General features: G+C 34.2%; 2 protein-coding genes across 3 annotated transcripts in view; one reads left to right on the top strand and one right to left on the bottom strand.

The window, feature by feature from the left end:
- The window catches only part of LOC149805192 (vesicle transport through interaction with t-SNAREs homolog 1B-like), a 30,242-nt gene extending 8,621 nt beyond the window's left edge, over positions 1-21,621 (bottom strand). The window contains exons 1-5 of the mRNA XM_089948322.1: positions 21,481-21,621; positions 17,861-17,919; positions 12,092-12,202; positions 5,118-5,171; positions 2,456-2,632 (exon numbers count right to left, since the gene is read on the bottom strand). Of these exons, the coding sequence (XP_089804448.1) occupies positions 2,456-2,632; positions 5,118-5,171; positions 12,092-12,202; positions 17,861-17,919; positions 21,481-21,577 (498 nt within the window). The 5' untranslated portion in view covers positions 21,578-21,621. The remainder of the gene's footprint in view (positions 1-2,455; positions 2,633-5,117; positions 5,172-12,091; positions 12,203-17,860; positions 17,920-21,480) is intronic.
- Positions 21,607-26,588, top strand: part of LOC149805191 (uncharacterized) — a 97,523-nt gene continuing 92,541 nt past the window's right edge. For both annotated transcript variants that reach the window (XM_089948315.1, XM_089948306.1), the window contains exons 1-2: positions 21,607-21,714; positions 26,339-26,534. In XM_089948315.1, the coding sequence (XP_089804441.1) occupies positions 26,398-26,534 (137 nt within the window). In that variant the 5' untranslated portion in view covers positions 21,607-21,714; positions 26,339-26,397. The remainder of the gene's footprint in view (positions 21,715-26,338; positions 26,535-26,588) is intronic.

Raw genomic sequence — 26,588 nt, 5'->3', positions numbered from 1 at the left:
GTTTCATGGCAATCTGCCATGCAGTTTAGGAGGAGTAGCAATAACAAATTTGTGCTAATGGACTGACAGACAATGGACAACAAACAAAAGACCATCCATAAGCTATATGACCGGCTGTCCTCAATACTTACAATAGCAGGTAAAACTTAAGTCATATGTCATTAGTTCCTTATCAATTGTAGCCAGTGTGAATGGCATATTAGCCTATCTGTCACATGAAAAGATTATTTAAAAGAAAACTTTTCAATCAAAGTTTATATTTGCTGTTAGGGTAAACACAATCTCTGCAGATCTTTAAAACCCAAATACAAACAAATACATATGCAGCACCATTAGAACACAGATGCACACCATCAAAATGAAATCAACATCATTTCAACCAAAGACTTATAAGACAAACGATTTTGCACATTAAAGTAACTACATTTTGTTAATTTACTGGTCATAAATACAAATGATCACATCAAAATCAACATAATCAGGTTTATGGCACACAAGATAAAAGCACACTTAAATGATTGATAGGTATAAAAATGGATACTGGGATTTATGTGTTTTACTGCCACTGATGCCCTTGATGTATCTTTCATACTTTCAAGAATACCAGATTGTAAGATTTTACAAAATATTTTGTGAAACTTGATTAAATTGTGAAAACTTATTTTTTTCCAGCTTAGTTTTTCCTAGGTCATGTATATACCCTGATGTAAAAATGCATTGTCCTTGGGGTTCACTTTAACCAGGAGCTGAGGTAGCTCTGTTCCTACAGCATCAAATTTGCAATCAAAGATCAAGGGTGCATTAACCACCAAGGTCAGCAAGAATGCATGCACGCACACACACACACATTATTCAGCAACCTTCTGTGTATCAGGTATAAAAAGTATCATAAATTCATTTCTTATTTGAGAATGATAAATTATTTGTAGTGGAAATATTATTATTTAATTGTCATTGATAACTGGTTCTCTGTAGTCAGCTGTCTTGTTGTAGGCTGATCCCTCCCCCCCCCAGCTCACAGCAATGAAATTAAATTTTTGGAAATGTATGATTCATTCTTTGTGAACCAAGTTATCCTTTAATGATAGTGGAGATATTACTCATATGCAATAAAATTCATTCCAAATAAATCTTGTTTTCAGGGCCAGTGTTAAAACTAAATGATTTTGTTTGGTATCAGGTACCATGAGGCTAATATAATTACTTACAAATCATCTGATTATAGGAATCATACTAAATCTGTCGCCAGATGAATAAATGTGTGACAGTAAACAAAAAATACTGACATCTCTTAAGAATATTATTTGCAAATGAGCACCACTTATACTGGCTTACAAGTTGTGACCAAATGTAAACTGCTCAGACCCAGACCTGCTGTTGCATAAAGTACTGTCAGATCTGGGTCTATGCAGTTTTTTTTAGTAGTAATCAGTAAAACAATGTTCATTGACCCTGATCTACTGGCATGCTATGCGATAGCAGATCAGGGTCTATGTTTTTTGCAGTTGGACTTGACTTATAAGTTCATGAGACTTATAAGTTCATGGTTGATGAGAATGACCTAAACTGTACCCAAAATAATTCTAAGCATATATTTTTAATTACATGTGCAGGAAAGTAAATGTATCCTGCCTGATCTGATCTGTGAGATATTTAGGACATCAATGGCAAGCATCACAAATCCCAGTGCAAATGAAAATAAGGATTGAGTCAGGGCTGTTCCCATGAGAATGTTGTTGTTGTTGTTGTGGGGTTTAACGCCATTTTTTTCAGCACACGATAGGCTATACATGGCGGCCAGTATTAATGGTGGAGGAAGAACCCTGCCCATGAGAATGTACTTAAGTTTTTAAATCCATCATGCATTAACTTTAATTGTCACAGAATCCTATGAGTAATATTTTTTAACCAAACTCATCAATGTATATTTAAAAAATAAGCACTACCCATTTATCTTCTGGAATTGGTACCAATATATATTTAGAAAGAATTACCACCCATTTATCTTCCGGAATCTGAAACAATCATCTGGTAAAAAATTCTGAATAAACATCCGAAAAATTAACCGGGGTTCATTCTAGAACTAAAAACGGGAGAGGGGTGATTCTCTCCACCATCTGAAGGAAAATGGGGATTTTTCTAAATATAGACTGGAATTAAAGAAACAACAATAGTGTCTGCAAATGTGATGCATGATTTTTGTGAACTAAGAGGATTTTTCAAGCGTATTTAATTTGAAATAAATGTTAATCTTGCAATCACATAGATAAAATTCCAAGTCCAGATACAGTAAATCTAACACTTCCCATTAAACTACATTACACAATATTTGTATTGAAAATTCTCCTTTGATTGAAACTATTTTTGCATTATCTACTCTTTTTTCATTTTGCCACATAAAATGTCCCTTATTAAACCAAGCCAAAAATCATTACAAAAGTAAACTGGTAGTTACCCGGTCTCTTGTCCTCTCCAATGTCTCTCTCTGCCGACCAAGTTCATCTATAATCTCCACCCCCACCTGGTCTGTCTCTGCTGCTATTTGCTGTGTTCTAAATATACTTTCTGAAGCACGAGACAATGAGGAAGTTCCCTGAACTAGTCTAGCTCTCTGTGAGGCCTCAATCCTTTCCTTTAATTATAAGTATTAAAAACACAATAGTTCTACTGAATATCAAGTCTCATTGCTGTTCCACACAATATTGTGTGGTGTACTATTCAAAATCTAAACATGGATGAGAAGGTGGCTATTGTTATGAAAAAAGAGTAATATATATTTCTTGCTATCTGATATAAATGCAGGTGAGACAATAAGATAAATTACAAAGTCATACTGTAATCCTTTCAGTTGGACACTTTAAAAATATAAATGATCAATTACTTTATTATCCTTCTAAGTTCTGTAGAAAATGTGAGAATTATGTTATCACATAATAATTTTTTAAAATTCATAACTAAGTGCATATTTACATCTATCTTTGTGTTTGGTTTGGTGGTTTAGTTCCATTTATCAGTGCATGATAGGCTATACATGGTGGTCAGTATATTTTGGTGAAGGAAGAATCCAGGAAGGATTATCAACCCACACGAAACTATTGGCCAGCTTTCTCACATACCCATGCATGTCAAGCAGCAACTCAAACCCACACAGACTGAGATGAGATGTGAGTGACCTGCAAAGGCAATTGCCTATGACCACTGTATCTCTGGAAAGCAATGTTATCTCCTCATCATAAGTGATATAGGATTGAATTATATATACTATAAATCATAAAATGTCAGCTGATTTAGCAAGGAAACTAATTTTAATTACTGCATCCTACCAGACCATGCCAATAATACAAACATTATATGACTTTTTCTAAATCCATTTTCAATATTTCTTTATCTAAAATCTACTACCCAAATCATTCTACATCAAATATGTTGCTGCATGGGTTGTTTCTATAAATGGCCAGATTGGAACAGATACCCTTACCTTGTGGAACCAGTTCTAAAATCTACCACCCAAATCATTCTACATCAAATATGTTGCTGCGTGGGTTGTTTCTATAAATGGCCAGATTGGAACAGATACCCTTACCTTGTGGAACCAGTTCTAAAATCTACCACCCAAATCATTCTACATCAAATATGTTGCTGCGTGGGTTGTTTCTATAAATGGCCAGATTGGAACAGATACCCTTACCTTGTGGAACCAATTCTCATCATCAACCTATGATGGACTGTAATAAATTTATCTGATTTATTTTATTTCAGTAACAGCATTTCCTTTAACATTTTTGTATCCAACAGTCATAACCATTTCAACTGTATCATTGATCTAGAAAAGATATTGCAACTTGCATCAATGGCTGTCAGAAATTTCCAAACAGTTGTTTTTTTTTTAAAGTTAAGACAACATTATCCCAAGGAAGAATGCAAATGCTACATATAATTTATCATGCAACTGATTTTTAATACTGAGTTATCCTTATAATAATGGTTAAAGATTGTTTCTCTTTAATGATCTCTAACTGTGCAAACACAAGCACACGGCATGCTTCCCTTTGCAAAACGCAAAGAATTTAATTCAGCACCGATTCTGAATAAACATGCTTTTAAATCAATTGAGACTGTTACACTTCAAACTTGGTGATTCATGTTATGTGTGGTGTGATAATAACTCACATACGAATATAACACCCATTGCTGTCAGTGATTCATGATATGTGTATTGTGATAATAACTCATGTATGAATATAACACCCATTGCTGGCAGTGATTCATGACATGTATGGTGTGATAATAACTTGTGTATGAATATACACAATTGCTGGCAGTGATTCATGATATGTGTGGTGTGATAATAACTTGTGTATGAATATAATACAATTGCTGGCAGTGATTCATGTTATGGCATGGGTTTGATATGCATCCAGTGTATATGTCAATGGAACTAACAAAGTCAAGATTAAATCAATCACATCCCCTGGCATTTTGGAACCTGATATGCATGACATTAGCCAGCATGTATAGAAAATACCTTGCTAACACTCCACTAGGAAAGGCCATTTAAAACTAAATGAGAACGAAATACAAAATTAAAAAATAAAATAAAACAAGCTCTCCTTAACACAGCCTAAACCCCAGCCCAAGATGAAAACCATTTTTTGATACGGAAATGCTGTCTGTGCTTGAAGAGGATAACAGTGTTAACCTTGGTGCTTATTATAAGAACAGACTCAGGGCAAGAGACTTTGTTCTGTCAATGGATAAAGTCTTGAAAGAAGAATTTAGGAAAAGTCTGAATTCCAATAATTTCATTTCTGTTCTTGCTGACAAAAGTGTGGATGCTACTGTATTTGAGCAAGAAATAGTGTATATAAGATACCTCGACAACAAAAAGTCAAAGTTACGTCTTTTGAAGAAATAAAATATGTTGTATTTCTTTTATTGTCGACAGATTAAATTGCATGCATCTCATCAACTCTGGGTACCAGGAAAAGAGTGACATTTTTTGACAAGTGAAAATGTATTTGGGACAAGTGAATTTTCTAAAACCACATGACCCAGACTAGTGGGTGAAAAATATTTGATCAGCCCTGATGATATTTAGCCCTGAAATGTAAACCTACATCCTCTCTGTCAAATCCAAAGTTATCTGATGCACCTGCTGATATCCCTTTCCCCTGAAAAATATTAAAATGAAAATTTATGAGTTTAATATATGAATCCATTTGCTATAATAACAAGTAAGATACTATTTTAATTTTAAAAAATCTAAACTAATATATGAAGATAATAAGTAGAATTTTCACCATGTGCATGCAATTGCAATTTACTCCAATACTAGAAATTTGTTTTCTGTAACAATATAATTACAGTTAATAATGCATATTAAAATAAAACTGTCTATTATATATGCTGCTAAAAAGATCAATATTTAAAGTCATTTTATCTTAAATATATCTATAGCCTTCTTCTCTAGTCAAAAGTCACATGTTCGCTATATTCAACACCAACCCATGCTGTATCTACAGCTCCATATTATGAGAGGATGTAGCTGAAAAAATTGATCCAATCAGTTTGTTCATTACATTCATGCAAGAAAGATAACTGGGAATAATCAAAAGGGTATCCATTGACAATGGCAACAATTGTGTGTTAGTTTCTCCAATTTAAATTGTTCACATGCAAATTTTTCTTTCAAGCCAAAACCAGTGGACATCATGAAATTTACTATATTGAATACTTAACAAGTGTAATGACCTCTCTCTATGGTCAATTGATTTTGCTTGCTATGGGCAGTAGCTGTTGTCTGAGAAAAGGCAATTGCTCAACAGATGTCAAAGGTCAATTTGGAATAAAGTGGTTCAACAACCCTTGGCTAGTGAATATGACTGACAGAACGTGACTATAAATGAGTTCCCAAATAAATAATAGTACACATATCTGTAGAAGCTAACAACCTTTTAATACCTTCTGTGGATTAGATAATTTAAAAATGATCCTCGATAAAACAAACCTGAAGACAAAAATTATACCATTTTTGTTTGAAAAACAACAACAGAAGATGTGATTGGTGATTTTTACCTCAAAACCCAATTGGTTATTTTCTATCAAACAATATCATTTATAAACCGCTTGAAGACACACAAACTGTTTTCCCAAAGCAATTAAAGATCAAAAATCAAGTTGACATCAAGTTGTATTGAGAGTAAGGAGAAATTAGATCAATGTCACTTAATTTTACCCATAGTGAATAGTAGATCAATGTGGCCTAATTTTGCCCATAGTGATTAGCAGTTTCCAAGTTTAATGACTGTACATACAAAGTTTACTGCCTGAGTTAATGTGGTGAATGCAATTAGATCTGTCAGTAAACAAGCGCTTACCTGTATCTTTAAGAGAAAAAATCTGAGAAAACCTATTTTAATAATAATAACAATAATAATAATAATGTGGATTTAGTACAACATCTAATCTTAAGAAGCCCTAAGTACTTTACAATATTAGATAACACATAAAATCATATATAGCAAAGATTACAAAGCAAACAATATGAAATTACCAAACAAAACATCCTGATAATAATTAAGGAAGTAAACATTATTAAGTATGTTCTTCTAATCGAAAAAGGTGAGTTTTAAGAGCACTCTTTAATGAGATAATAGCGTCGTTGTATCTAAGATCAACAGGCAATTCGTTCCATGTAGCTAGGCCCTGGTATGCAAAAGAACATCAGTATAACTTCATTTTAACTATGTGAACTAAGAGAATGCAAGTGTTGATGAGGAGTGTGTGTGTTGGATATTTAATGCAGCTTTAACAATTTTTCAGTCATATTGCATTGATGTCTGCAGTGTGGCAGTTTATAGTGATGTCTAGCACTGGGGCATCATGCCATATATGTGGCATGATGTCCCACCCAGTCACATTATCCTGACACAAAGCCAACCAGTCCTAACACTATTCTCTGAATGCTGAGCGCCAAGCTAGGCAACTGTAAGTACCATTTTTATAAGACTTTGGTATGACTCGACCAGGGTTCGGACCTGCGACTTCCTGCATCTGGAAGAGGAGTATAAGTTTCCAGATAGGGTGAACACATGGGTGAGGTCACACTGGTATACTGAACGTAAGCATGATACTTAGGTTTCATACTGACCACGAAATTTAATATTGGTATTGCTGATACTTATTTTCTGAGGTAAAAATATTTAAATGACAAAATCACTGCAGACACCTGATGTGGATCTATGACACTTTACAGAATCAAGAGAACAGGGCCAAGAACAGAGCCTTGTGGAACATTAAAACATATTAACTAGGCTGGAATGTTTTCCATATTTACAATTTGTGTCCTGTTGACTAAGCAGAACTTGAACCATAGTAAAGCTGTATCAAATACCAAATACATGCTGGAGACAGTGAAGTAATATATCATGGTCTTTGTGTTAAATACTGCAGACAAGTCCAGGAAGGTTAAGACTGTAATCTTTCTAAAGCAGAGAGAAGATCATTAACTATTCTCAGAAGGGCAATATGCAGTCTTTCAATTGCTAAAAAGACTATCTGAAATCAGAAGGCAATAAAAATTGAGACAGAACTACTTTTTCTAAGATTTTTTAAGTGAATGAGACTTAGAAACAGGGCGGTAGTTTGTTAAATCATTAGGGTCAAGTGTCAGTTTCTCCAACAGAGGCTTGACAATGGCAGTTTTGAAAAATAACGGGAATTCCATGAATGAGAAAAAAGCATTGATAACATCAGTTAGTGAAGGCAATATTGAATCTAAACACTCAGGCAGCAGTGACGTTGGTATCAGATCAGGTTCACATGTCTTTGGGGTGCTTTTCATCACAGTATGTACCAAATCCATAGATACAGGCTCAAATGTTGTTAAAGGTTTCCATGTATATTCTGTATAGTGAAAATGAGTCAAATAAAACTGTCATCAAGCTGATCTCTAACAGACTGAACTTTGTCACAGAAGAAATTTGCAAACAGGTCCGGAAGGTCGACTGGAGATTGGTCAATGTAAACCATGAACATCACATACATTTATTTCCTGACATTAGCTTGTTTGTAATCTCAAAGAGCTCTCTGCAGCTGGAATTTTCAGTGATCTTTAAGTTAGTACTGTCGTAGGCTGATTTTGCTGCATGAGATATGTGTTTAACATTCGTCTTAGCAGCTTTGTAGATCAGCATATGAACAGTGAGGCTGGTGAAAAGTAAAATCCTCTCAGTCTTAGAGAATTCTCTTTTAGCATTGCAAATCAAGTCCCAATTACTACTATATGTTGGAGAACACTTCTGAATAGACACTTTGCTCTTGGTTGCTGGGCAAGTTTGTCAAGCAATATTGTGAAGTTGCACTGCTGTGTGAGGTAATGAAGTTGTTAGGTTTACTTAGAAGTCATGCAATAGTTGGATTTCATTTATCATATGGAGGTCTCTCTTCTTGGTAAACATAGATGGAAGAATAGGGACTTGTACATTGAGATGTTTGTGGGACACCAATGATGTTGCTGTTGTTGTTGTAGAGTTTAGCGCCATTTTTCAGCAGATGATAGGCTATACATGGCAGCCAGTATAAATGGTGGAGGAAGAACTCGGAAAGAAACACTAAGCCATGGGAAATAACTGGCATGCCTTCTCACATACCTACATTGGCCAAACCCAAGACTCAAACCCACACAGAGGTGAGATGGCAGTGATCCATAATGGTGAGCACTTTAGACCATTCAGCCATTTGGGGTCCCTCGGAACACCAACAAAGAATGTAGAATATTATCATCAAGTCTACAAAGAATCCAGTCTAAAATGTTTTATATACTGAATTATGCTGAAATCTATTCACGTACAGTTGTCAGCCTAAGAATAGATTTGCCAGTGTACCACATTTTACTCATTTGTGGATTCATTCTGCCAAAACAATTTTGTCTAGTACTGTCATGTGGTACTGACAGTACTTGCTGGATAATTGCTGAGTGCAGTCAGCTTCAAAAGTTAAAGCCAAATTTGTTCAAAAGTGTATTTCTGGCATATAACCATCATTAGCAACACATCATTAGTCCAATGCCATTTTAGTTAATGAAATTTCCAGAAATACTTTTAAGTAACTAAAGCAGAATTCTTCATTTAAATAATAATAATAATAATAATAATAATAATAATAATAATAATAATAATAATAACAGATTATTACACTGACAATGTAATAATAAAATGTATAACTGTTGGACATTTATACCTTATTTACATGAAATGCTAGTAAAATAATTTAAAAAATGTCAGTGTCTTTAATTGTGATCCAAATTTTCTTGCAGTTCTTTCCCACCACACTGGTGGCCTTGGTTAAAATCAATAAAGAGCAAATCTTCAATTTACGTCTGCTAGGATAACCATATAATTTTCAACAATTATTTAACATTTTGAAACAGCAATTAAAAATATAGTATAGCATTCAATCTTTTGGGAAAGCTAATGTTTGATTCCAAGTAAACTGACATGATAATTATTGTTAACTGTAGCACAATTTGTCCACAATGAAATTTACCAGCTGAACATTAAGGGCCCTGACTCAGCAGGGATCGATATACCATATTGACCTGACTTTAAGTCCAGTCCATCTGCAAACTGCACAGACCCACTAGCATACCTGGGTCTATGTTCTCTGCAGTTGGACTCGACCTAAAAGCAAGTACAGATGGTAAATTTGGGTGATAAAGATTTCCTGGAATGTTGTAAATGCATTTGTCTTTATATATATAAACACTAACAAGGATTCCATGCCTGTTTCACCATGGAACAACCCACAAACATTTCAAAGTCACCAGAGCAAGAAAAGTAAGTCACTGTCTCCTACATTTGCCCATGGTAAGCATTACCCATCTTCTATATAATGCACTCATCGAGTTTCATGACTATATGCGCAGTACATCTAATGCGAAACTGAATGTAATCACTGGAATATGAAAAGGAGGCCACTGTGACGTCATTTTGCTGATCACCATGAACTTATATCCATGATAAGCAGTGCATTCCATGGTGAATACACTCATTAAGTTCCATTATGGTACATCCACAGCAACAGAGAAAATGAACACAAAATCTTAGCACTGACACCTACGACAACCTTTAGAAATGTGATACTCATGTCTCAGGCAAGACAAAAACAATAACAGTAACAAAGAAAACAACACCAACACTGCTGTCACTGCTGAAGAAAAATAACCCTCTCCCTTGCCAACTGCCAAATTGCAGGTGGTTGCAAAAATTGTTCTTGTTATCGAATACATGCCAACCCTTGGCGAGGAAAAAGTGTAATCCAAGTGGACAAAAAGAGTAATCCAAGCAGTAAAAGAGTAATCCACATATAACATGATAAAAAGTCAATAAGCATATGTACCAAATGATTTATTTATCCCTCTGGACTTTTAACATCAATTACTGCTTCCCATTTTCGTATATAACACTTTGAGCTTTAAAAAGCAACAGACTCTCATACTCCATTTCAAAATACTTTGTACCAGCTGAGACTATGAATGTTTTGCACACCAACAGAGCACTAAGTGCTGGGTTACAGAGCCTGGATCTGAATTCACTTTTACTTTTGTTAACAATAATCTCTCACAGTCAGCATTAGAATGGTAAAGAACCAATATTCCTTTCATAACCTGACAAAAAAGAGGAAATTTATATCTTCCAGTTATTGGGTCATTTAGCTGGTAAATTATTTCAAATAAGATGAAAAAAAATCAACTCTGTCTGCATGACGTACATTGTCAGGTAGAGTGCCAAGCTGATACTTCAGGAGTTCTTCTAATTTATCAGCAGCCTTTCCTGCAGCATGGTGCATCATATGACAGAGACAACCTGATATAAACAATTATGGAGATATTTTTCAATATATATATATATACAGAATGCAACTCCTTTATGAATTCCTGTCATCACTGATGCATTATCAGCTGAAAACCCGATACAGTTCTGCCAACTTATATTTATTCAAAGAATTATCAAGCAAATAACAAAATGTGTTCTCCAGTGGTATCTACTGTTAATTCTGGTAATGAAAGAAGAGCACTCTGACTTTGCCCTTTCGTTGTCAAAGTCTCTTGCACAGACTGGGTACAACTTTTTGTTATCATAATCACTACTCCTGTCTGTTGCAATACTAAACGGCCCAATTTTCATGGCTCCTGCAATTTTAAGCAAAGTATCTTCTGCTAACACCTAACAATATTAGATTATTTTGTTCTTGCACATGCATATTTTCAGCAATTTTGGAATCAGGAAACACCTGTTTGAACAAAGGACCAATTTAGTCTTCTACCGCCAGGGTTTGTCCGTGTTCTGTTAAAAACTTGGTATATAATGCCTCTGCATGTATAAAATTTATGTCCACAATTTCATTCTGCTGTGAAACAGAAGTTACCTTAGTAATGGAGTTAATAAAATGAGCTGATTCAAGGTTTCTTTATTTTACCACCATGACCAATATTAAAATCCTTCCCACACAGCCTGCAAGGGGTGTGAAGCTGTCCTAGAATGGAATGCTGTATTGTGTAATTCATCTCTGAATAGATTTTTTGTCGTTTCCTAATCCATCTGTGAAATTATCTGAAAAACATTTTTGCTCTAACACATGCATCAACTAGAATATTTCTGACTTGACTTTTAGTGCCAAATAACTACAGACTGGTTCTGTACCAGATATGAATTTGAACAAAGAATCTGTGAGCAAAGATAACAAGTTAGGAAACCAGTCTGTTCTCTCTTGACTAGGCCAGACAGCTGCTATAAACAGAAACCTAGCCAAAAGTTTGAAAGTAGAACCAACATGTTTCTTGGAAATAGGGCAGTTGCAATAAATAGAACATAATACTGTCAGGAAAGTGCATGCATGCTGTCTTTTCTAGAATACGATCTGTGGGATTAATGTGATGTTAATAAAAATGACAAAACAAATTAATTTTTTTGGGAGGGGGATATACCAAAATCGCATAATCCGAATACATTTAAGCATAAGGCGTAATTTAGTGAAAAAAAGCATAATGATTATGCCAAAAGCAAAATGGTTGGTATGTATGTATTCTTACCAAACTCTTTGTCACTTGTTCAAGCTCCTTCTTGTAGTTCCGTAATTTTCCTAGCATCTGAATCCTATAGGTTCCGGGGGCCACTCTGGCCTCAGTTTCCATTTCTTGAATCTATAATAATAATAATAATAATATCTTCACACATGTGATATTTTACTCTCTGAGGTAAAATCATAATAATGCTTGATAATCGCACGATACCATTCGCTGAAATTCTATAAGAAAGAAGAAGAAAAAAATCTGCAAAATTTCCCCATGTAATATTTTTGGATTTTCAGATTAAATTGATTGTTACGATCTCTGTAAATATATATCAAAACCTAATAACCAAACCTTGCATGTGTTCATAAAAGACTTGCAACTAGTCATGTTCTGAGTCTGGACAATTTAATACTGCGGCATAATCCGAAACCCTGCAAAGTTGCAAGAACAGGCAAAGTTGGTCAGTTTTGCTTACTTTTGCCAATGTTTAGTGGTAACCTTCAAGCTGAATATACCCACCAAATTTCACGACTGCAATGTAAGTGACACAAAGAATGAGCTAAATGAAAAATCATAAAGCAATAACTTGAGCATGAAAGGTGTCACTGTGAAAACGAGCTAGAAGCAAAAACTCCACATTTATGCCTGTGCGAACAACAATGACAATGGAAAAGTGATCCCAATATCCTGACCAGGCAGACAATGCAACAAATGAAGATTACGTCTAACTATCTGTTAAAAGAAGTAAGAGAACAAAAATGGCTTCGTTGGGTCAATATTACGTTTAAGTATTTTGAAACCTATAAATCAATCATCCCTTGTAAAAGTTGTACTGACAAGAAAGAGCTTTTGGAGTAAATATTAAACAAAATTACCCAAATCTCACACATAATATTTTCATGTCGTAAGAAAAGATAAATGCAATGATGGCTATTCCTTTTGCTTGGTTGCTGTTGTTGTTGGGTTTAACGCCATTTTTCAGCACATGATAGGCTATGCATGGTGGCCAGTATTAACGGTAGAGGAACAACACAGGAAACCCCAGGAAGAACCACTGACCCACGAGAAGCTACTGGTAAGCTTTCTCACATACCCACATTGGCTGAATCATAGATTCAAACCCATGCAGACAGAGGTGAGATGGCAGTGATCCGTAACAGAGAACGCTTTAGACCACTCAGGGCCCCTCCTTTTGCTTGGAAGCATTGCTGTCTTTGGTCATATATGTGAATGACTAGAAAAACTTAAGCCAGTTTAATTCTTACTTCCACAATAATATTTATAACAGTGTTCAAGTGGTCAATTGAAATGAGTTGACCTCACACATGACCATGTCCACTAGCTCTTATACAGGTAGAATTTGCATGACTTTTAGCTTTTCCTTTAAAAAAAATTCCATTCCTGTTATTTGATTTGATACAAAAGACAAACTTAACATGATAACACAATGCTGGTCTGCTTTTAATTGAGTAAACCATACAACAAATACTTTCATAGATAGGAGATCAAAAGAATTGGCAGTTTATCAGGCTCTGTCTTTTTTCAAGTGTGAATACAAATGAATAAAACACAAACTTCACAACACAAAACTTATTTCATTGCCACTGATTTCATAACGTGTTGCTGCCAGAAGACATTAGTAAGTGTAATGAGATTTAAAAAAAAAGAAAATGTAACAACATATTGGACTTCTTATTATATGCTGAAAATTTAATTATGTTGATTCTAATTTCTGGACACAAACCACTGTTTTCAACAATAAAACATATCGAGGTTTCATTTACTAATTTTGATTGTGATTTTCTTGATGTTTAACCAATAAGGATAAATGCTAATGGCATTTTCTCAAGAAATAAAGGGATCCATGCCAGACCCCATGTTATAAACTGATTAGTGAGCTATCCAGGCACCTGCTATCAAGGGTGCTGTGTGTTTGGTCAAATTGACTTCTCTCTCTGGCCAGAATTGGAGAAAAGGGATAAAATTGGAAGAAGTGAGTGTAGAAAGTTCAACATTTATAATCAGAGGTCTTGCTAAGATTTTAAAACTAGGAGTCAAGGACTCCTTTGTTGGGAAAAACAGGAGTCCCACAAGCAAAAGTTGCAGTCCCCTACCAGAAGCATATGGAGAATACCTGAAGTGGCTACATTTCCAGATGAGTAGAACCAGTGGTTGCCAATGAGTTTAATTTTCTAATTTCTTTATACCACTTGTTTGTCCATTAGAGAGAGAGAGAGTGAATTATGTCAGGCCAAGGAAAGGTCTAATTCCAAATTATAATCTAGGCATCACACAGTGTTCCATGAAAAATATCAGTTCTAGAAACTTCTAGCACTCTGCTGAATTTCATTACAATCTTCGTTAATTTGCATCGAAACCCCCAAATACTTATCCAAATTTGCAAACAGCCTTTTGTCTAACTCTCATGTCTTTATTTTGAGGTCACATGCACTTCTTATTTGGCTACACTTGAAAATGAACACAATAATGAAAACTAAAGTTGTTTATTTGATGTATTCGTATACACAGATACAATACTAGGTCTTTCTACCTCTGAATTCAGTCACTGTAAATATCAGCACATTTTCCCACCACTCAGCAGCTAATCTAAGTCTTTGAACTTGCCACCTAGCTATTGGGTAATGTTCTTCAAATGTACTCTTACAATGACAACATGTACATCTAGGGGTCTAGGGGTCTTTCAGGAACTGAATTTTGTTATTGTAAATATCAGCATAGCTAAAGTGATCAACTTGTCAACACATTTTCCCACTCAGCAGGTGGTTGAAGCAGGACTGGCAATCCCTTGAATTTGCCATCTGGCAAATGTATGCATATGGAGGACTCATGTACAAGTGATTTTCTGCGTCTCTGATAAAAAAATTGCATCCAAATATGCGTGATTAAGCGTTTCTGAGACCTCTGATAAAGTTGAAAATAGTTTATTTTAATTTATGTTATTGCACTGCCATCTTTTCAATGTCAAGTGAATAAAATAGTACTGAAATACTATGAAAATTTTCTTAATGTATTAAGTAATTCCTTTTTATTGCTTTACCACAGTTGTTATATCAAGCAGCTATAGGAGTCCTGAAAACAGATCAGTCAAAAATCACAACTGTTCAATAGTACATCAAATATGGGAAGAGATGAGATGATTAATTTCATTAGTAATGGGCCTGGATATATATAATGGGCAAAATATTAACTACTGAGTGGGTAAACAAAACTGTATTTCTCAAGGATCCTGAATGATTTTTCAGTGGGATTTCTGTAGATAGCAATGAAACTTTTTCTCTCTAAATTTCCACCCTCCTCTTTGAAGGAAATTGGATACAAATGTGTTTAACTTTCATTATTAATGCACTGAACTGATTTCAAAATGGCGGTAGGCAATGATCCCTCTAAGTGAATGGTCAATGTGCGTACTATGCGTGCTGCATTACTTGAGCAAATTTTTTAAATCATCATAAAACATCCACATAAATTGCAAAAAATATTGCATAATACACTATAATTATTACAAGTCAACATAACAGAAAAATTAAATCAACAGTTTTTATGATAAATTTATATAATTTGGGAATTCTTTTAAACAATAATTTGCAATCAGATCATTATCTTCCTCGACCTGCTTCTGAAAGTATTCTATTAGAATTGTGTAGTTTTTCATCAAAGCTTTAACAGCAAAATATTGAGACATCCATCTCACCTCATTCAGTGGACTAAAAGAGACAACATCTTCATCGCAGAGGTTAGCAAGCTCTTCAAATGAGGCTTTTTTTTACACTGAGTTGGCTAAAAACAGTGTAGATGGTCCGGAGTAATGTCTCAATATTTTTTATAAGAAAAACTTCCCCAAGCATCATCGATTCCTAGATCTTCTCTGTGTGCCACACAATGCTGCTCAGTCAGATGAGGAACCTCAGCACGGATCAGTGCTGCCATGCCATTTCTTCTTCATAGCATAACAGATGCCCCATCTGATGTAAACATGACCATCCTTTGAAAATCAAGATTGTCTGTCATATAAAACTCTTTGATTGCAGAACAAATAGACCCACTTTCGCAGGCTGTCAGTTTTACCATGCCAGCAAAAACTGTTCGGTGACACTTCGTTCCTGCAGGACAATATTTAATGTATACGATTAGCATTTTGGTTACATATATGTCTGTGCTTTCGTCTACAATAAGTGTATGGAGTTTAGACTCAAATTTCCTGCATACATATCTCTTTGACAACCAAGTCGATACATTCAACAAACTCAAATGCATAATTTGTACTTCTCCAGCCACCAGGAAGTTTCAAATATTTAGCCATGTGATCACGAATATCCATCACTGACAGCATTGAAGCGTTCATCGAGAGGCCAACAAGAAATTATCAATAAGAATCTTCACATGCTCACCGTTACTTCGTTGGCGATCATTCAGTTCGATTCGCATAAGTCAATCATCCTTTGACTCCGTGAGGAAGAAGTTGATTCCAGCTTGAGTTCTTTTTAATTTCGCTTTTGAGTCCAAATGGATTTTCTGTGCAATATGTCTCTTTAGATAATCCAATTTCGAAAGATCCCAAGTTTTTCCAGTCGCAAAAATCACCACGTGCTTTAGCCTCAGCACATACTTTACAAACAACACTGTCGTCCTCATAAAAATGAAACATATTTCCTAATTCCACACTCTGCAATATTTTCAATTCTACTGTTTTGGTTTCAACAAGTTCTTTCAACCATGCTGATTTAAAAGTACTAGTAGCCACATTTTTTATGCTTTGTGTCTGTGTCATCTTCACATTTTTGTTTTGACATTATAATAAGAAGATGCACAAAATATAATAAAAATCAATTGTTTAAATCAAAATGCAACAATCATTCAACGCAAGTATCCAAATTGAATGAAATGAACTCTTACGAGCAGCCTTGGTAACCAATTGCTTTTTTGGAGTCTTTCATCCGGTGGACTTTTTTGCAGTTTGCTTTGCTGATGATAAAACAGATTTTACTTCTCAAGAAGGAGTATTTGAATGGCGCATTTATATTCAAAGCAAAATATATTCCTATAAATGAAACCGACAATGCAACATACACCACTTGTGGCTGACCAGGGGAATTTGAACAATGTCCTTTGATTGGGTGCTATTAGCAGGATTTGATTGGCGAACATTTCACATAAATTTCAATCTGTCTAGCATTAGTAAGGTCTTTTACTGCAACAAGATTTTTATATTTGGATAGATTTTAGCATTAATGTTGGATTGAATATTTGGTAATTTTGATCTGCTGCACAGAGAACAATTCAGCTGCACAGAAATGACTGAGCAGCTGCATGGCCGTATACACATGCAGCTTAGAGGGAACGCTGACTGTAAGTGGATTCAATAAAATCAAGGCTTGGCCAAGTGAACTTTGCTTTGAGGGATGTGTTTAGCCAAAATGACAGACTTGTAGGCTACTATTTCACATGTAGCACGAACCCTGCAATAAATTATTTTTTTTCCCAACACAACTGACTGACACGTCATTTAAATGACATAATCTGCTTGCATGATTTGTTTCCGACAATTTTCTTTCTCAAGTAGATAAGACATTCTCATCTGTTCTCAATAGCACTGTTTAGGATAATTATTACCACAGGTAGTAATAATGTCAGTTTCCCCCACCAACAAAATACCCTCACTATGTGTATAATTGCTAAAATATAAATCACCAAAACTTAAAATCCGATCTCTTGAAAACAAAATCAGTGAATCCTGAAAATAACAGATCATATGGCATATGAACTTACAATGAAGTTTGCATCTTCAACTTTCTTCTCAGCTTGTCGAATGGTATTCTTCTTCAGTTCTGTAATTAAACAAAACGAATATGACAATATGAAAAATGATAGGATGATATAGGTGTTCAGTACCTAAAAAACTGAATAGGACAATATAGGTGCTTCATCACTTAAGTCACCAAAGAGGGGTAGGTGATGGTTTTCATAAAGCTGAGATCATAAATAAATAATATGACAACTATTTTAACTAAGAAAGACCTCAGTAACAATTCATGTACCAAATCTGGAAGAATCCCAATGCCATATACAAGACCTTTAAACATTACACCTAATGGAGTCTACCATTATATATTTATAAACTTAATACAGCAGTGGAACCAACAATACACCACATCAAATTACATCTATTTTGCGTATCATTTTTCAGCAGCCACTCATGACTAGATGATGATGATGGGATGCAACCATAATTAATGCTTTTTGTCTTTAATGATGACAATCTTTAAGGTCATGTTTCATTATTTTTTACATCTTCTCTGTACTGGATTCAGGGGCCTGAGCACATACATACATGTATTAGAATGTTAAATCTTAGCACAGACTTTTTAACATCTAATTCTATATTCTGAATGGTTTAACTCTTCACAAATGCACTTCAATTTTGAGTCATCCAATCATTTGAAAATGACTTTGTTAAATAAAATCTGAGTTAATTACAACAGGTATGAGGAATACATTTGTTTTCCTTTCATTATTACAGTACACATAGTGTCAATCAAAGGTATGATTTGATTTTAAAATTTGACAAACAGGAGAGATATCTGAAAATTAATGGCAGGCCAACATAACAGCTACATCAAGAAAATGGAATGGAGGTCATGCTGTCAACTATAGACCTAAATTCCTTACATATGTCACAAAGTATAGATTGATTTGGTTTTGAGAATGTAATGCCATTTTTCAGTTCAAGACATCGCAAGAAAAAAACCATGGGAAAAACCATTAATTGACTGAATGCTACTGGCAAGCTTTCTCACATATCCAAGTAGGCCAAGCTGAAACTTTAAACCATCTGGACAGAGGTGAGATCTCAATGGTCTGGAAAGGCGAGCACCTTAGACCACTGAGTCACCTGGGATCCCCTGCAAAGTAATGGAACATGTCATACACCATGTAATTTAACATCTCAAAAAGACAACAACAATCAGCATGGATTCTGGAAACATAGCTCTTGTAAGCAAATGGCATGGATTTGGAAACACTGCTTACACAATTAATAAACACAACTGGAAACATTGCTCTTGTAAGCAAACAGCATGGATTTGGAAACTGCTTACACAATTAATAAACACAACTGGAAACATTGCTCTTGTAAGCAAACAGCATGGATTTGGAAACACTGCTTACACAATTAATAAACACAACTGAAAACAGTGCTTATGTTATAAAAGGCTAGAAATCAAACACGGTCAAGATCTCATCAACATGAAACCAAATTTGGTTGAAATCCAATAATAAAATTATACAGACTCCAGAGTATCCCCTAGGGCTGAAAGAATGAGAGTAAAATATCCCCTTGGTGTCAGAATTGGGGGGGTCAGAGTGAGCAAAAAACAAACTCTGGAATCAAACCTGGAAGTCAAATTAAATTTGTGGGGGTCCCTGAAGCACAAATGATGGTAAAGGGAAACTCTAGATGATAACAAAGAAGCCAGGAAGTCAAACATTTTCAATATAAAGTTGTACACCATATCTGGATTAGAAATAAACAATGTTAACTATGACTGTATTATATATGAGTTATAGCTTTAGTCATGCTTAAAAAAGGTTGAGTCTTCTGGCTACATGTGAGATAATGCAAATTGAAAGAAATCATAATAGTTACTGGTCTAGAGAAGAACTGTTATAAATGTATAATTATCATGCAACACTACAACTGGACTTGATGAGTTAAATTTAGAAGATACAACAGAGCTAGTACATGAGGCTACCAATAGCCTTTTGCTTGACAAGGATTTGTGAGTACTTGTGAGTTGATTAAGCAGTAGAATATTGAATCTACATCAATATAGCCAAATAAATCAAACTGAAAAATTTTAAAACAAAAAAATAAAAACAAACACAACACAAGCTCTGTAATATACTTGATAAATATGCTTAAAATTAGCCACCTTTTGAAGAATGGTCATTGTGTATAAGGCTCGTCCTAATATAAAATTTTATTACCAACAGATCGACATCTATCCCACTGAAATTTGTATACATAGGTACTGCAGAACTAGATATAACCTCTAGCCAAGCTTTTAGACCATTCAAACAAACAAAAAAGTCACATAATACTCCTCTTTCTTAAAACAATACCCCAACGGAACAGTCTGCCAGCAAATGTAGTTCCTGCAGACTCTGCTGACACTTTTGTTTTTGCTACATACAGCTTACCATCACTTTTATTTGGAAACTGAAGAATTCTGAAATCCAAAAGCCACAATAATAATAATACTATTATTGTATATAGTTTTAAATGTACTGTATAGTTTGTGTTAAGAATCACTCTTACTAACTGCCCTCCAGGTATACATGATGGTTAATTTAGTAACTGCATACCAAAACTTTGAAGGATGATGTGTGTCTACAGTAACTTGATACCCTCCCATTTGTTTGTAAACCCCTCCTGTCAATTTTAGAAACGAAATGCAGCAAGGATATAAAAAATGTACAAACTTAATCATTTCATTCACTGGTTTATACTTTTAACCTGATTATCTCCTATGGGCCCCTAACACTGTCAAATTATTGACAATACAATGTCAATGGAAGCTCCAAATGTAAACAAGCAAACTGATTTACTCACTATACCATTTCTTATAACTAGAAGAGTCTATTTTGGTAAAAACTGTCTTGTCTGCATCCTATATATTTTCAATGTCTAGTTTGAACATTTCTAAAACAAATTGAAAAAAATAAATAGGGGGAAATCGTGATTACATTTGTTGAATGAGATGTAAATCCAAACTTTAAGGAATAATTTTGGTTTTCAAAAAATGGTGAACTACATCACATCTGTTGCTTGAAAACATTGACTGGTCCAAGCAAATATGGCGACAATGTTTCTTAAGAAACTTCCTTTTGATTCGAAACGCCAATAAGTTGACGGTGACCCCTCTGGCGACAATCAGGTTAGAATTTATAAATCAATGAATTAAATGACTAAGTTCTGTGCATTTTTTTATATCCTTGACGCATTCTGTTTTTAAGATGGTATGGGGTTACAAACAAACGGGATGGTATGAGAATATTATAGTTCCCGTTCTGTTACCTCTCTGCTTAGGAGTATTGTATGTCCTCATCAACACGAGTGTTAGATTAAAATTGTATAACAGTGTGATACGCACGCTGAACTAATGCAGAAGGTATATTTACTTTACTAAAAGTTATTACTGATGTCTATGGAATGAACAGACATTCTTTATATCATGCAAATCGCCAAGAAGAAATAAATATCCAAAAAAGAGACTATTGGAATGGATGAAAACAATAGCGTGATAACTTCTGTATCTGCTCGTATATTTTAGATATGATGAAAATGAACTGGCCATGAAAGAGAAAGAGAGAGAGAGCAAGAGAGATACCTCCAGTTAAGCTAGATAACTGTGAAATATTCGATTTGAGATCATCTATAAGAGAAGCTAATTCATCTTCCATCGACTCGAATTTTTCGGAAGACATCCTGACAGCTACTGATCATGTGATATGCAAAGTGGACACAACTCTTTCTTCATTACCTCCTCTAGAAGCTACTCTTGTGTACTTCAAGGTATAAATCGTTCATGGAGCGCGAATGAGCGTCATTGACAGCGGACTTGGTAACTTCTTTCATTTATATTTTGAAATTGCAAAAGACAGTCAATTTTACGATCAAGTATTTCATTGATTATATAAACATTTTTGGTGCAGAAATGTCTTGTGAAATTTCTTGTTGATAAGTAATCTGACCTGCAGAGTTCAATCATTTATGTAGAGAAAACACCTGTTTGGGGTGGAGGTGGGGGGTTTGCGTCAGATTTCGGGGTATTATATAAAGCATTCAAAGTGCATCAGAGAATGTTTATTTCAGTGTGATTTCCAATCATGTATAAAAGCCACTATTGAAGGCCTATTTACTTATTCGAACAAACTTAGATATTGGTATAAAAACTGAACTTCTTTTGCAGCTATAACAAGAACCTTTGGTCATCTATTCAATATTCAGCCATCTTGTAGTTTAAAGAATTTTAACATTAGATCGAAACAATAATAAATACACCCCAAACAAATGACTTTCTGAACATATTTTGAGATGAAAATTTCAGCTTTATTATCACTTTGACTGTTGAACTGATAAAAAGTCAATATACTAGATGTCACCATTTGTTATATTAATTATGCTGCCAGGTTCTTTTCTCTTCAGATTTGTCTCTCCAAAAAGACCCAGAATTACATATTGTAGTTCATAACCAGTCAGCTTACTGACATAATACAATCATAATATCATTGCCTCTTTCCAATTCAAATTAAATAAATGGTACTCTATTGAAAGGCCACAGATATTTCAATTTGTAGCAGTGGTGACAACTAGTATTTTTTGGATTTGTATGTGCTAAATAATGACGCAGATAGAAGGGCTAAATCATGGTAGGATGACCCAAACTTTAGGTTAGAGCTGGACATGCCTAATAAGAATGATTTTTTAGTGACTTTGAAATGCCCAAATTAGATATTGTGAGTTTTGGATAAGACCTGAAAAATATTGATAAACTTGTGTGTGATTATTCACTTCATTTTATACTGAAGATTTACATTGCAACAAGTGTTAAACTGACTCAGGACTTCTATAAATGAAACAACGGGACCTCGATAATCAAACTAGTTTCCAGCTTGAGTTGACCATTTGATTTATTGACTAAAGAGTCTCTCCAACAAATAATGGGATCGTTTTCTGATCAACAGAGGAAAGAATAAATGAGAAAAAACTGAAACAGATTACAGTTTTATTGATACCTCTATCTTGGTATTAATGTGCAACAAAGACAGAGAGTAATTCAATTATACCAGCAAGCCCTTCCAACCCTTTAACTTAAAAGAATCATTTTCAGTGTCCAACAATTGCATATAAGTATAGTGCTTAGCAGAACAATGACTACCAGCCACATATAAATGGGATTTATGCATTTTCTGACATTTTCAGATAATTAAATTGGATTGTGTCAAATTTTAAGCATGTTGTTGAATTGAAAGATATACATCTATAAATACCTAAGAACTAGCATGACAAATGAGTGTAAAAATATATTTTAATTAACAATCAGAGGTGAGATAAGGGAAGATGACTGAGAGTATTTGACATTAACCAAATTACATCTAATAAATTTCTTTCTACAGTTCACAGATTTTTCAGAATACATAGTTTTCCCAGTAAAATTCATAATTCATCATCTAATATGACATGATCTGAAGAAGAAAAACTCATTTTGCATATTCATGACTGATAATGATGCCATTCTCATTTTAAACAACCACTCTGGTGGCCAAGTGGTTAGAGCGTCCACCACGGTGCTACATGTCTGCGTCATGATGCCCCAGTGCTAGACATCACTATGAACTGCCACACTACAGACATCCTAGTGATATGACTGAAAAATCCTTAAAGCCATGTTAAAAATCAAAATCACACACATACACACTCTCATTTCAAACGGGACCCCGAGTGGCCGAGTGGTCTAAAGCGCTCTCAGGTACAGATCACTGCCATCTCACCTCTATCTGCATAGGTTCGAGTCTCGGATTCGGCAAATGTGGGTATGTGAGAAAGCTTGCCAGTAGCTTCTCATGGGTCGGTGGTTCTTTCTGGGTTTTTCCTGGGTTCTTCCTCCACCATTAATACTGGCCGCCATATATAGCCTATCATGTGCTGAAAAATGGCGTTAAACCGTACAACAACAACAACAACTCATTTTAAACTGTTAATGCATATGCAAAAATGTTGGTAGTTAAATACTAACTTTTACATTTTGAATTAATACTTACATTTTCTTTTTTTTTGTGGGTTAGCTTGAATCTTGTTAACTTTTGTTATAATTTTTTTCACCTCAAAATGTCCCACTTGGTTTGAGAGCAGACAGGCTTAACCCATTTTATATTTGACCTGCATGTAGCTTCGAAAAAAAAATTATTTTAAAAAAAAGTGTAAAACTGTATCTTAGGTTAAGCCATAAAGGGGCATGTATTTTTTATGGTTCAACAGCTAAACTGATTAAAAGAAAACTTTGTTTAGTTTACATGAAAACAGTAGGAAGTCATCAGAAAACAACTGCATAATATTATGTACAATTAGTTTTAATTTAGGATTATATTTATATATATATATATATATATATATATATATATATATATATATATATATATATATATATATATATATATATATATATATATATATATATATATAATTTAATTATTTTTCTGTTAGTTTTAAAAAAAATTATTCCATTATATGCTATTAAAATGTAATATTGTTTACTGGATTTGATATTGTCCAGAATAGAGTTCAGTTCTGTTTGTCTTGAGTGATTTTTTAAAATTTTCTTTATTCATTGTAAACAACTAATAATTGAAACATTATAACTAGTTGTTGACCTTGTTCCAAAATCAGTAACAGTTTTGGTAAACAACTTATTTTCATTTTTATTTTCTCAGAATAAGAATCATTAAGTTGAGTCAAGGTCACAGCTGGTCTACATGATGTTATGATAATTCTATCAGTCGTGCCTTAAGACTTGAGACGTCAAGTTCTTTTATGCTGTGTCTAGTTTGGGCTTAGTTTTTATTTTCTTCAAATTATTGAATTCAATTTACTGTTTTCTATAGAAATACACAAGTAATCTGATAATTCTTGGACAAAGACATTCCCTGGAAATGATTCAGAATTAAAAAAACCGGAATAATATTTTTTGTGATTCAACAAGAGACTGTTGTCACATCAGTACAATGCTGACTATTACAGATGTAATTGCCTTCCATATAGGATTTCATTGGGATTTGAACTGTGATTCACTTAGAACTTTTCATTGATAGGACTTGTGTTTTTTAATTCTTGGATTATTTTTGGATTTAATTCACAACACCATAAGTTCTTTATTCTCATTTTTCACTTTTTATTCTAGGGAAATAAATTATTTGTTAATTTTTACAAAGCTTGTGATCTTCACTCTTTTCTGTTACTTATTTTAAGAGCATAGACTCATAACAATATATATATATATATATATATATATATATATATATAATTGCAATTCCTGTAGCTGGTAAAGGAAAGTAACATTTCCATAGGTCAGAATGTTACCATGTGATCAAAATGAATTGTGTTTATTTCTGTATGAATTGTAAGGAGAACTACTTTTCTAAGAATACCCACTTCTATAAATAGAGTCATGTGTACGGCATAAGATAAGCACTGCCAGTGAAAGCAGACACAAAGGTAGCATTAAAGGAAAAGAACATTCTAACAATTTTTTAAAAAAAGTACATGTAATTGAATAAATTTGGCTTCCATTGAAGGACTGGTATTATGATGACCTTATTACGATCAAGCAGGACAATCCCAGGTGCTATAAATAGCTACATAACAGAAAATCCCAAACATGTATTACTACCTCAATTAAGATTTCTGTTTTTTAATGATGCAAACAAAATAACATAACGAATAATTGAAATTTCAATTATATGAGCTTAACATTGTTTTTTTCTGAATTTATCAAGGTATAAACTGTCAGTTGCTGACTCACACAGCTTACATAACGCCCTTCGAGCGTTATTTGCTGTGTGAGTTGGCAACTGACAGTTTTTCCCACGATAAACTCAGAAAAAACAACGTTAAACTCTAAAATATATTACCTTTAGTTTTGCATGAAATTGAAAACAAAGTAAAAGATTATTATCAAAAACCCCTTCTTAGCCAACCCATATACATTTCCTCATAATGTTTTCAAATGGAGGTACAATATATGCTCATTCATAAGTCAAGTTCAATTGCAATTGCACAGATCCAGATCTGCCATCACAGATTGTGCCAGTAGATCTGGGTCTGTTCAGTTTATTTGGATTAATTGGCAGAAAAAGCAGCATAGACCTTGATCTGCCAGTGCATTATGTGATGGCAGATCTTGGTCTATGTTGTTTGCAGTTGGACTTGATTTGTAAGTGTGTATATGTGGTAATATAACATCAGATTATATCCCAAGGACCATATAGCTGAACTAGATAGATGTTCCCAAGCAGTTTGGATACAGTGGATTTCTACTTTAATGCCCGCATATTTCTTTTATTAAACAAACATAACTTGAAACATGTAATGAAATTATACAAGGTGCATGCAACTATTGAATAATTGCACATATTTTCTTTGTTTTCATGCATGCATTTGCAATCAACAGATTTTGTTTTAAATTCTAGTGATGCCGGTGTCGTGTAGGGTCAACATGTAGCAAACAACAAGATTAACAGGAAGATGTATGAGAATGGATTTTACTGAATATTTACCAGGAGAAGTTACAGACAGAATTCTCTGCTACCTCAAGGCATCCGAGCTCAGCACATTTTCCTGCTGCTGTGTGACATGGAGGGAAATATCAAACAAAGATAACCTTTGGTAAGGTCCTACTTTTACAGCAATTATAATTTTTGACTGAATAAACACTTTGTA

The sequence above is a fragment of the Sinohyriopsis cumingii genome, chromosome 2 (assembly GCF_028554795.1).
Source record: "Sinohyriopsis cumingii isolate HCF-2022 chromosome 2, ASM2855479v2, whole genome shotgun sequence".
Classification (NCBI taxonomy): domain Eukaryota; kingdom Metazoa; phylum Mollusca; class Bivalvia; order Unionida; family Unionidae; genus Sinohyriopsis; species Sinohyriopsis cumingii.
Note: the sequence above shows the minus strand (reverse complement) of the source record. Positions and strands in the feature narration are given on the sequence as shown.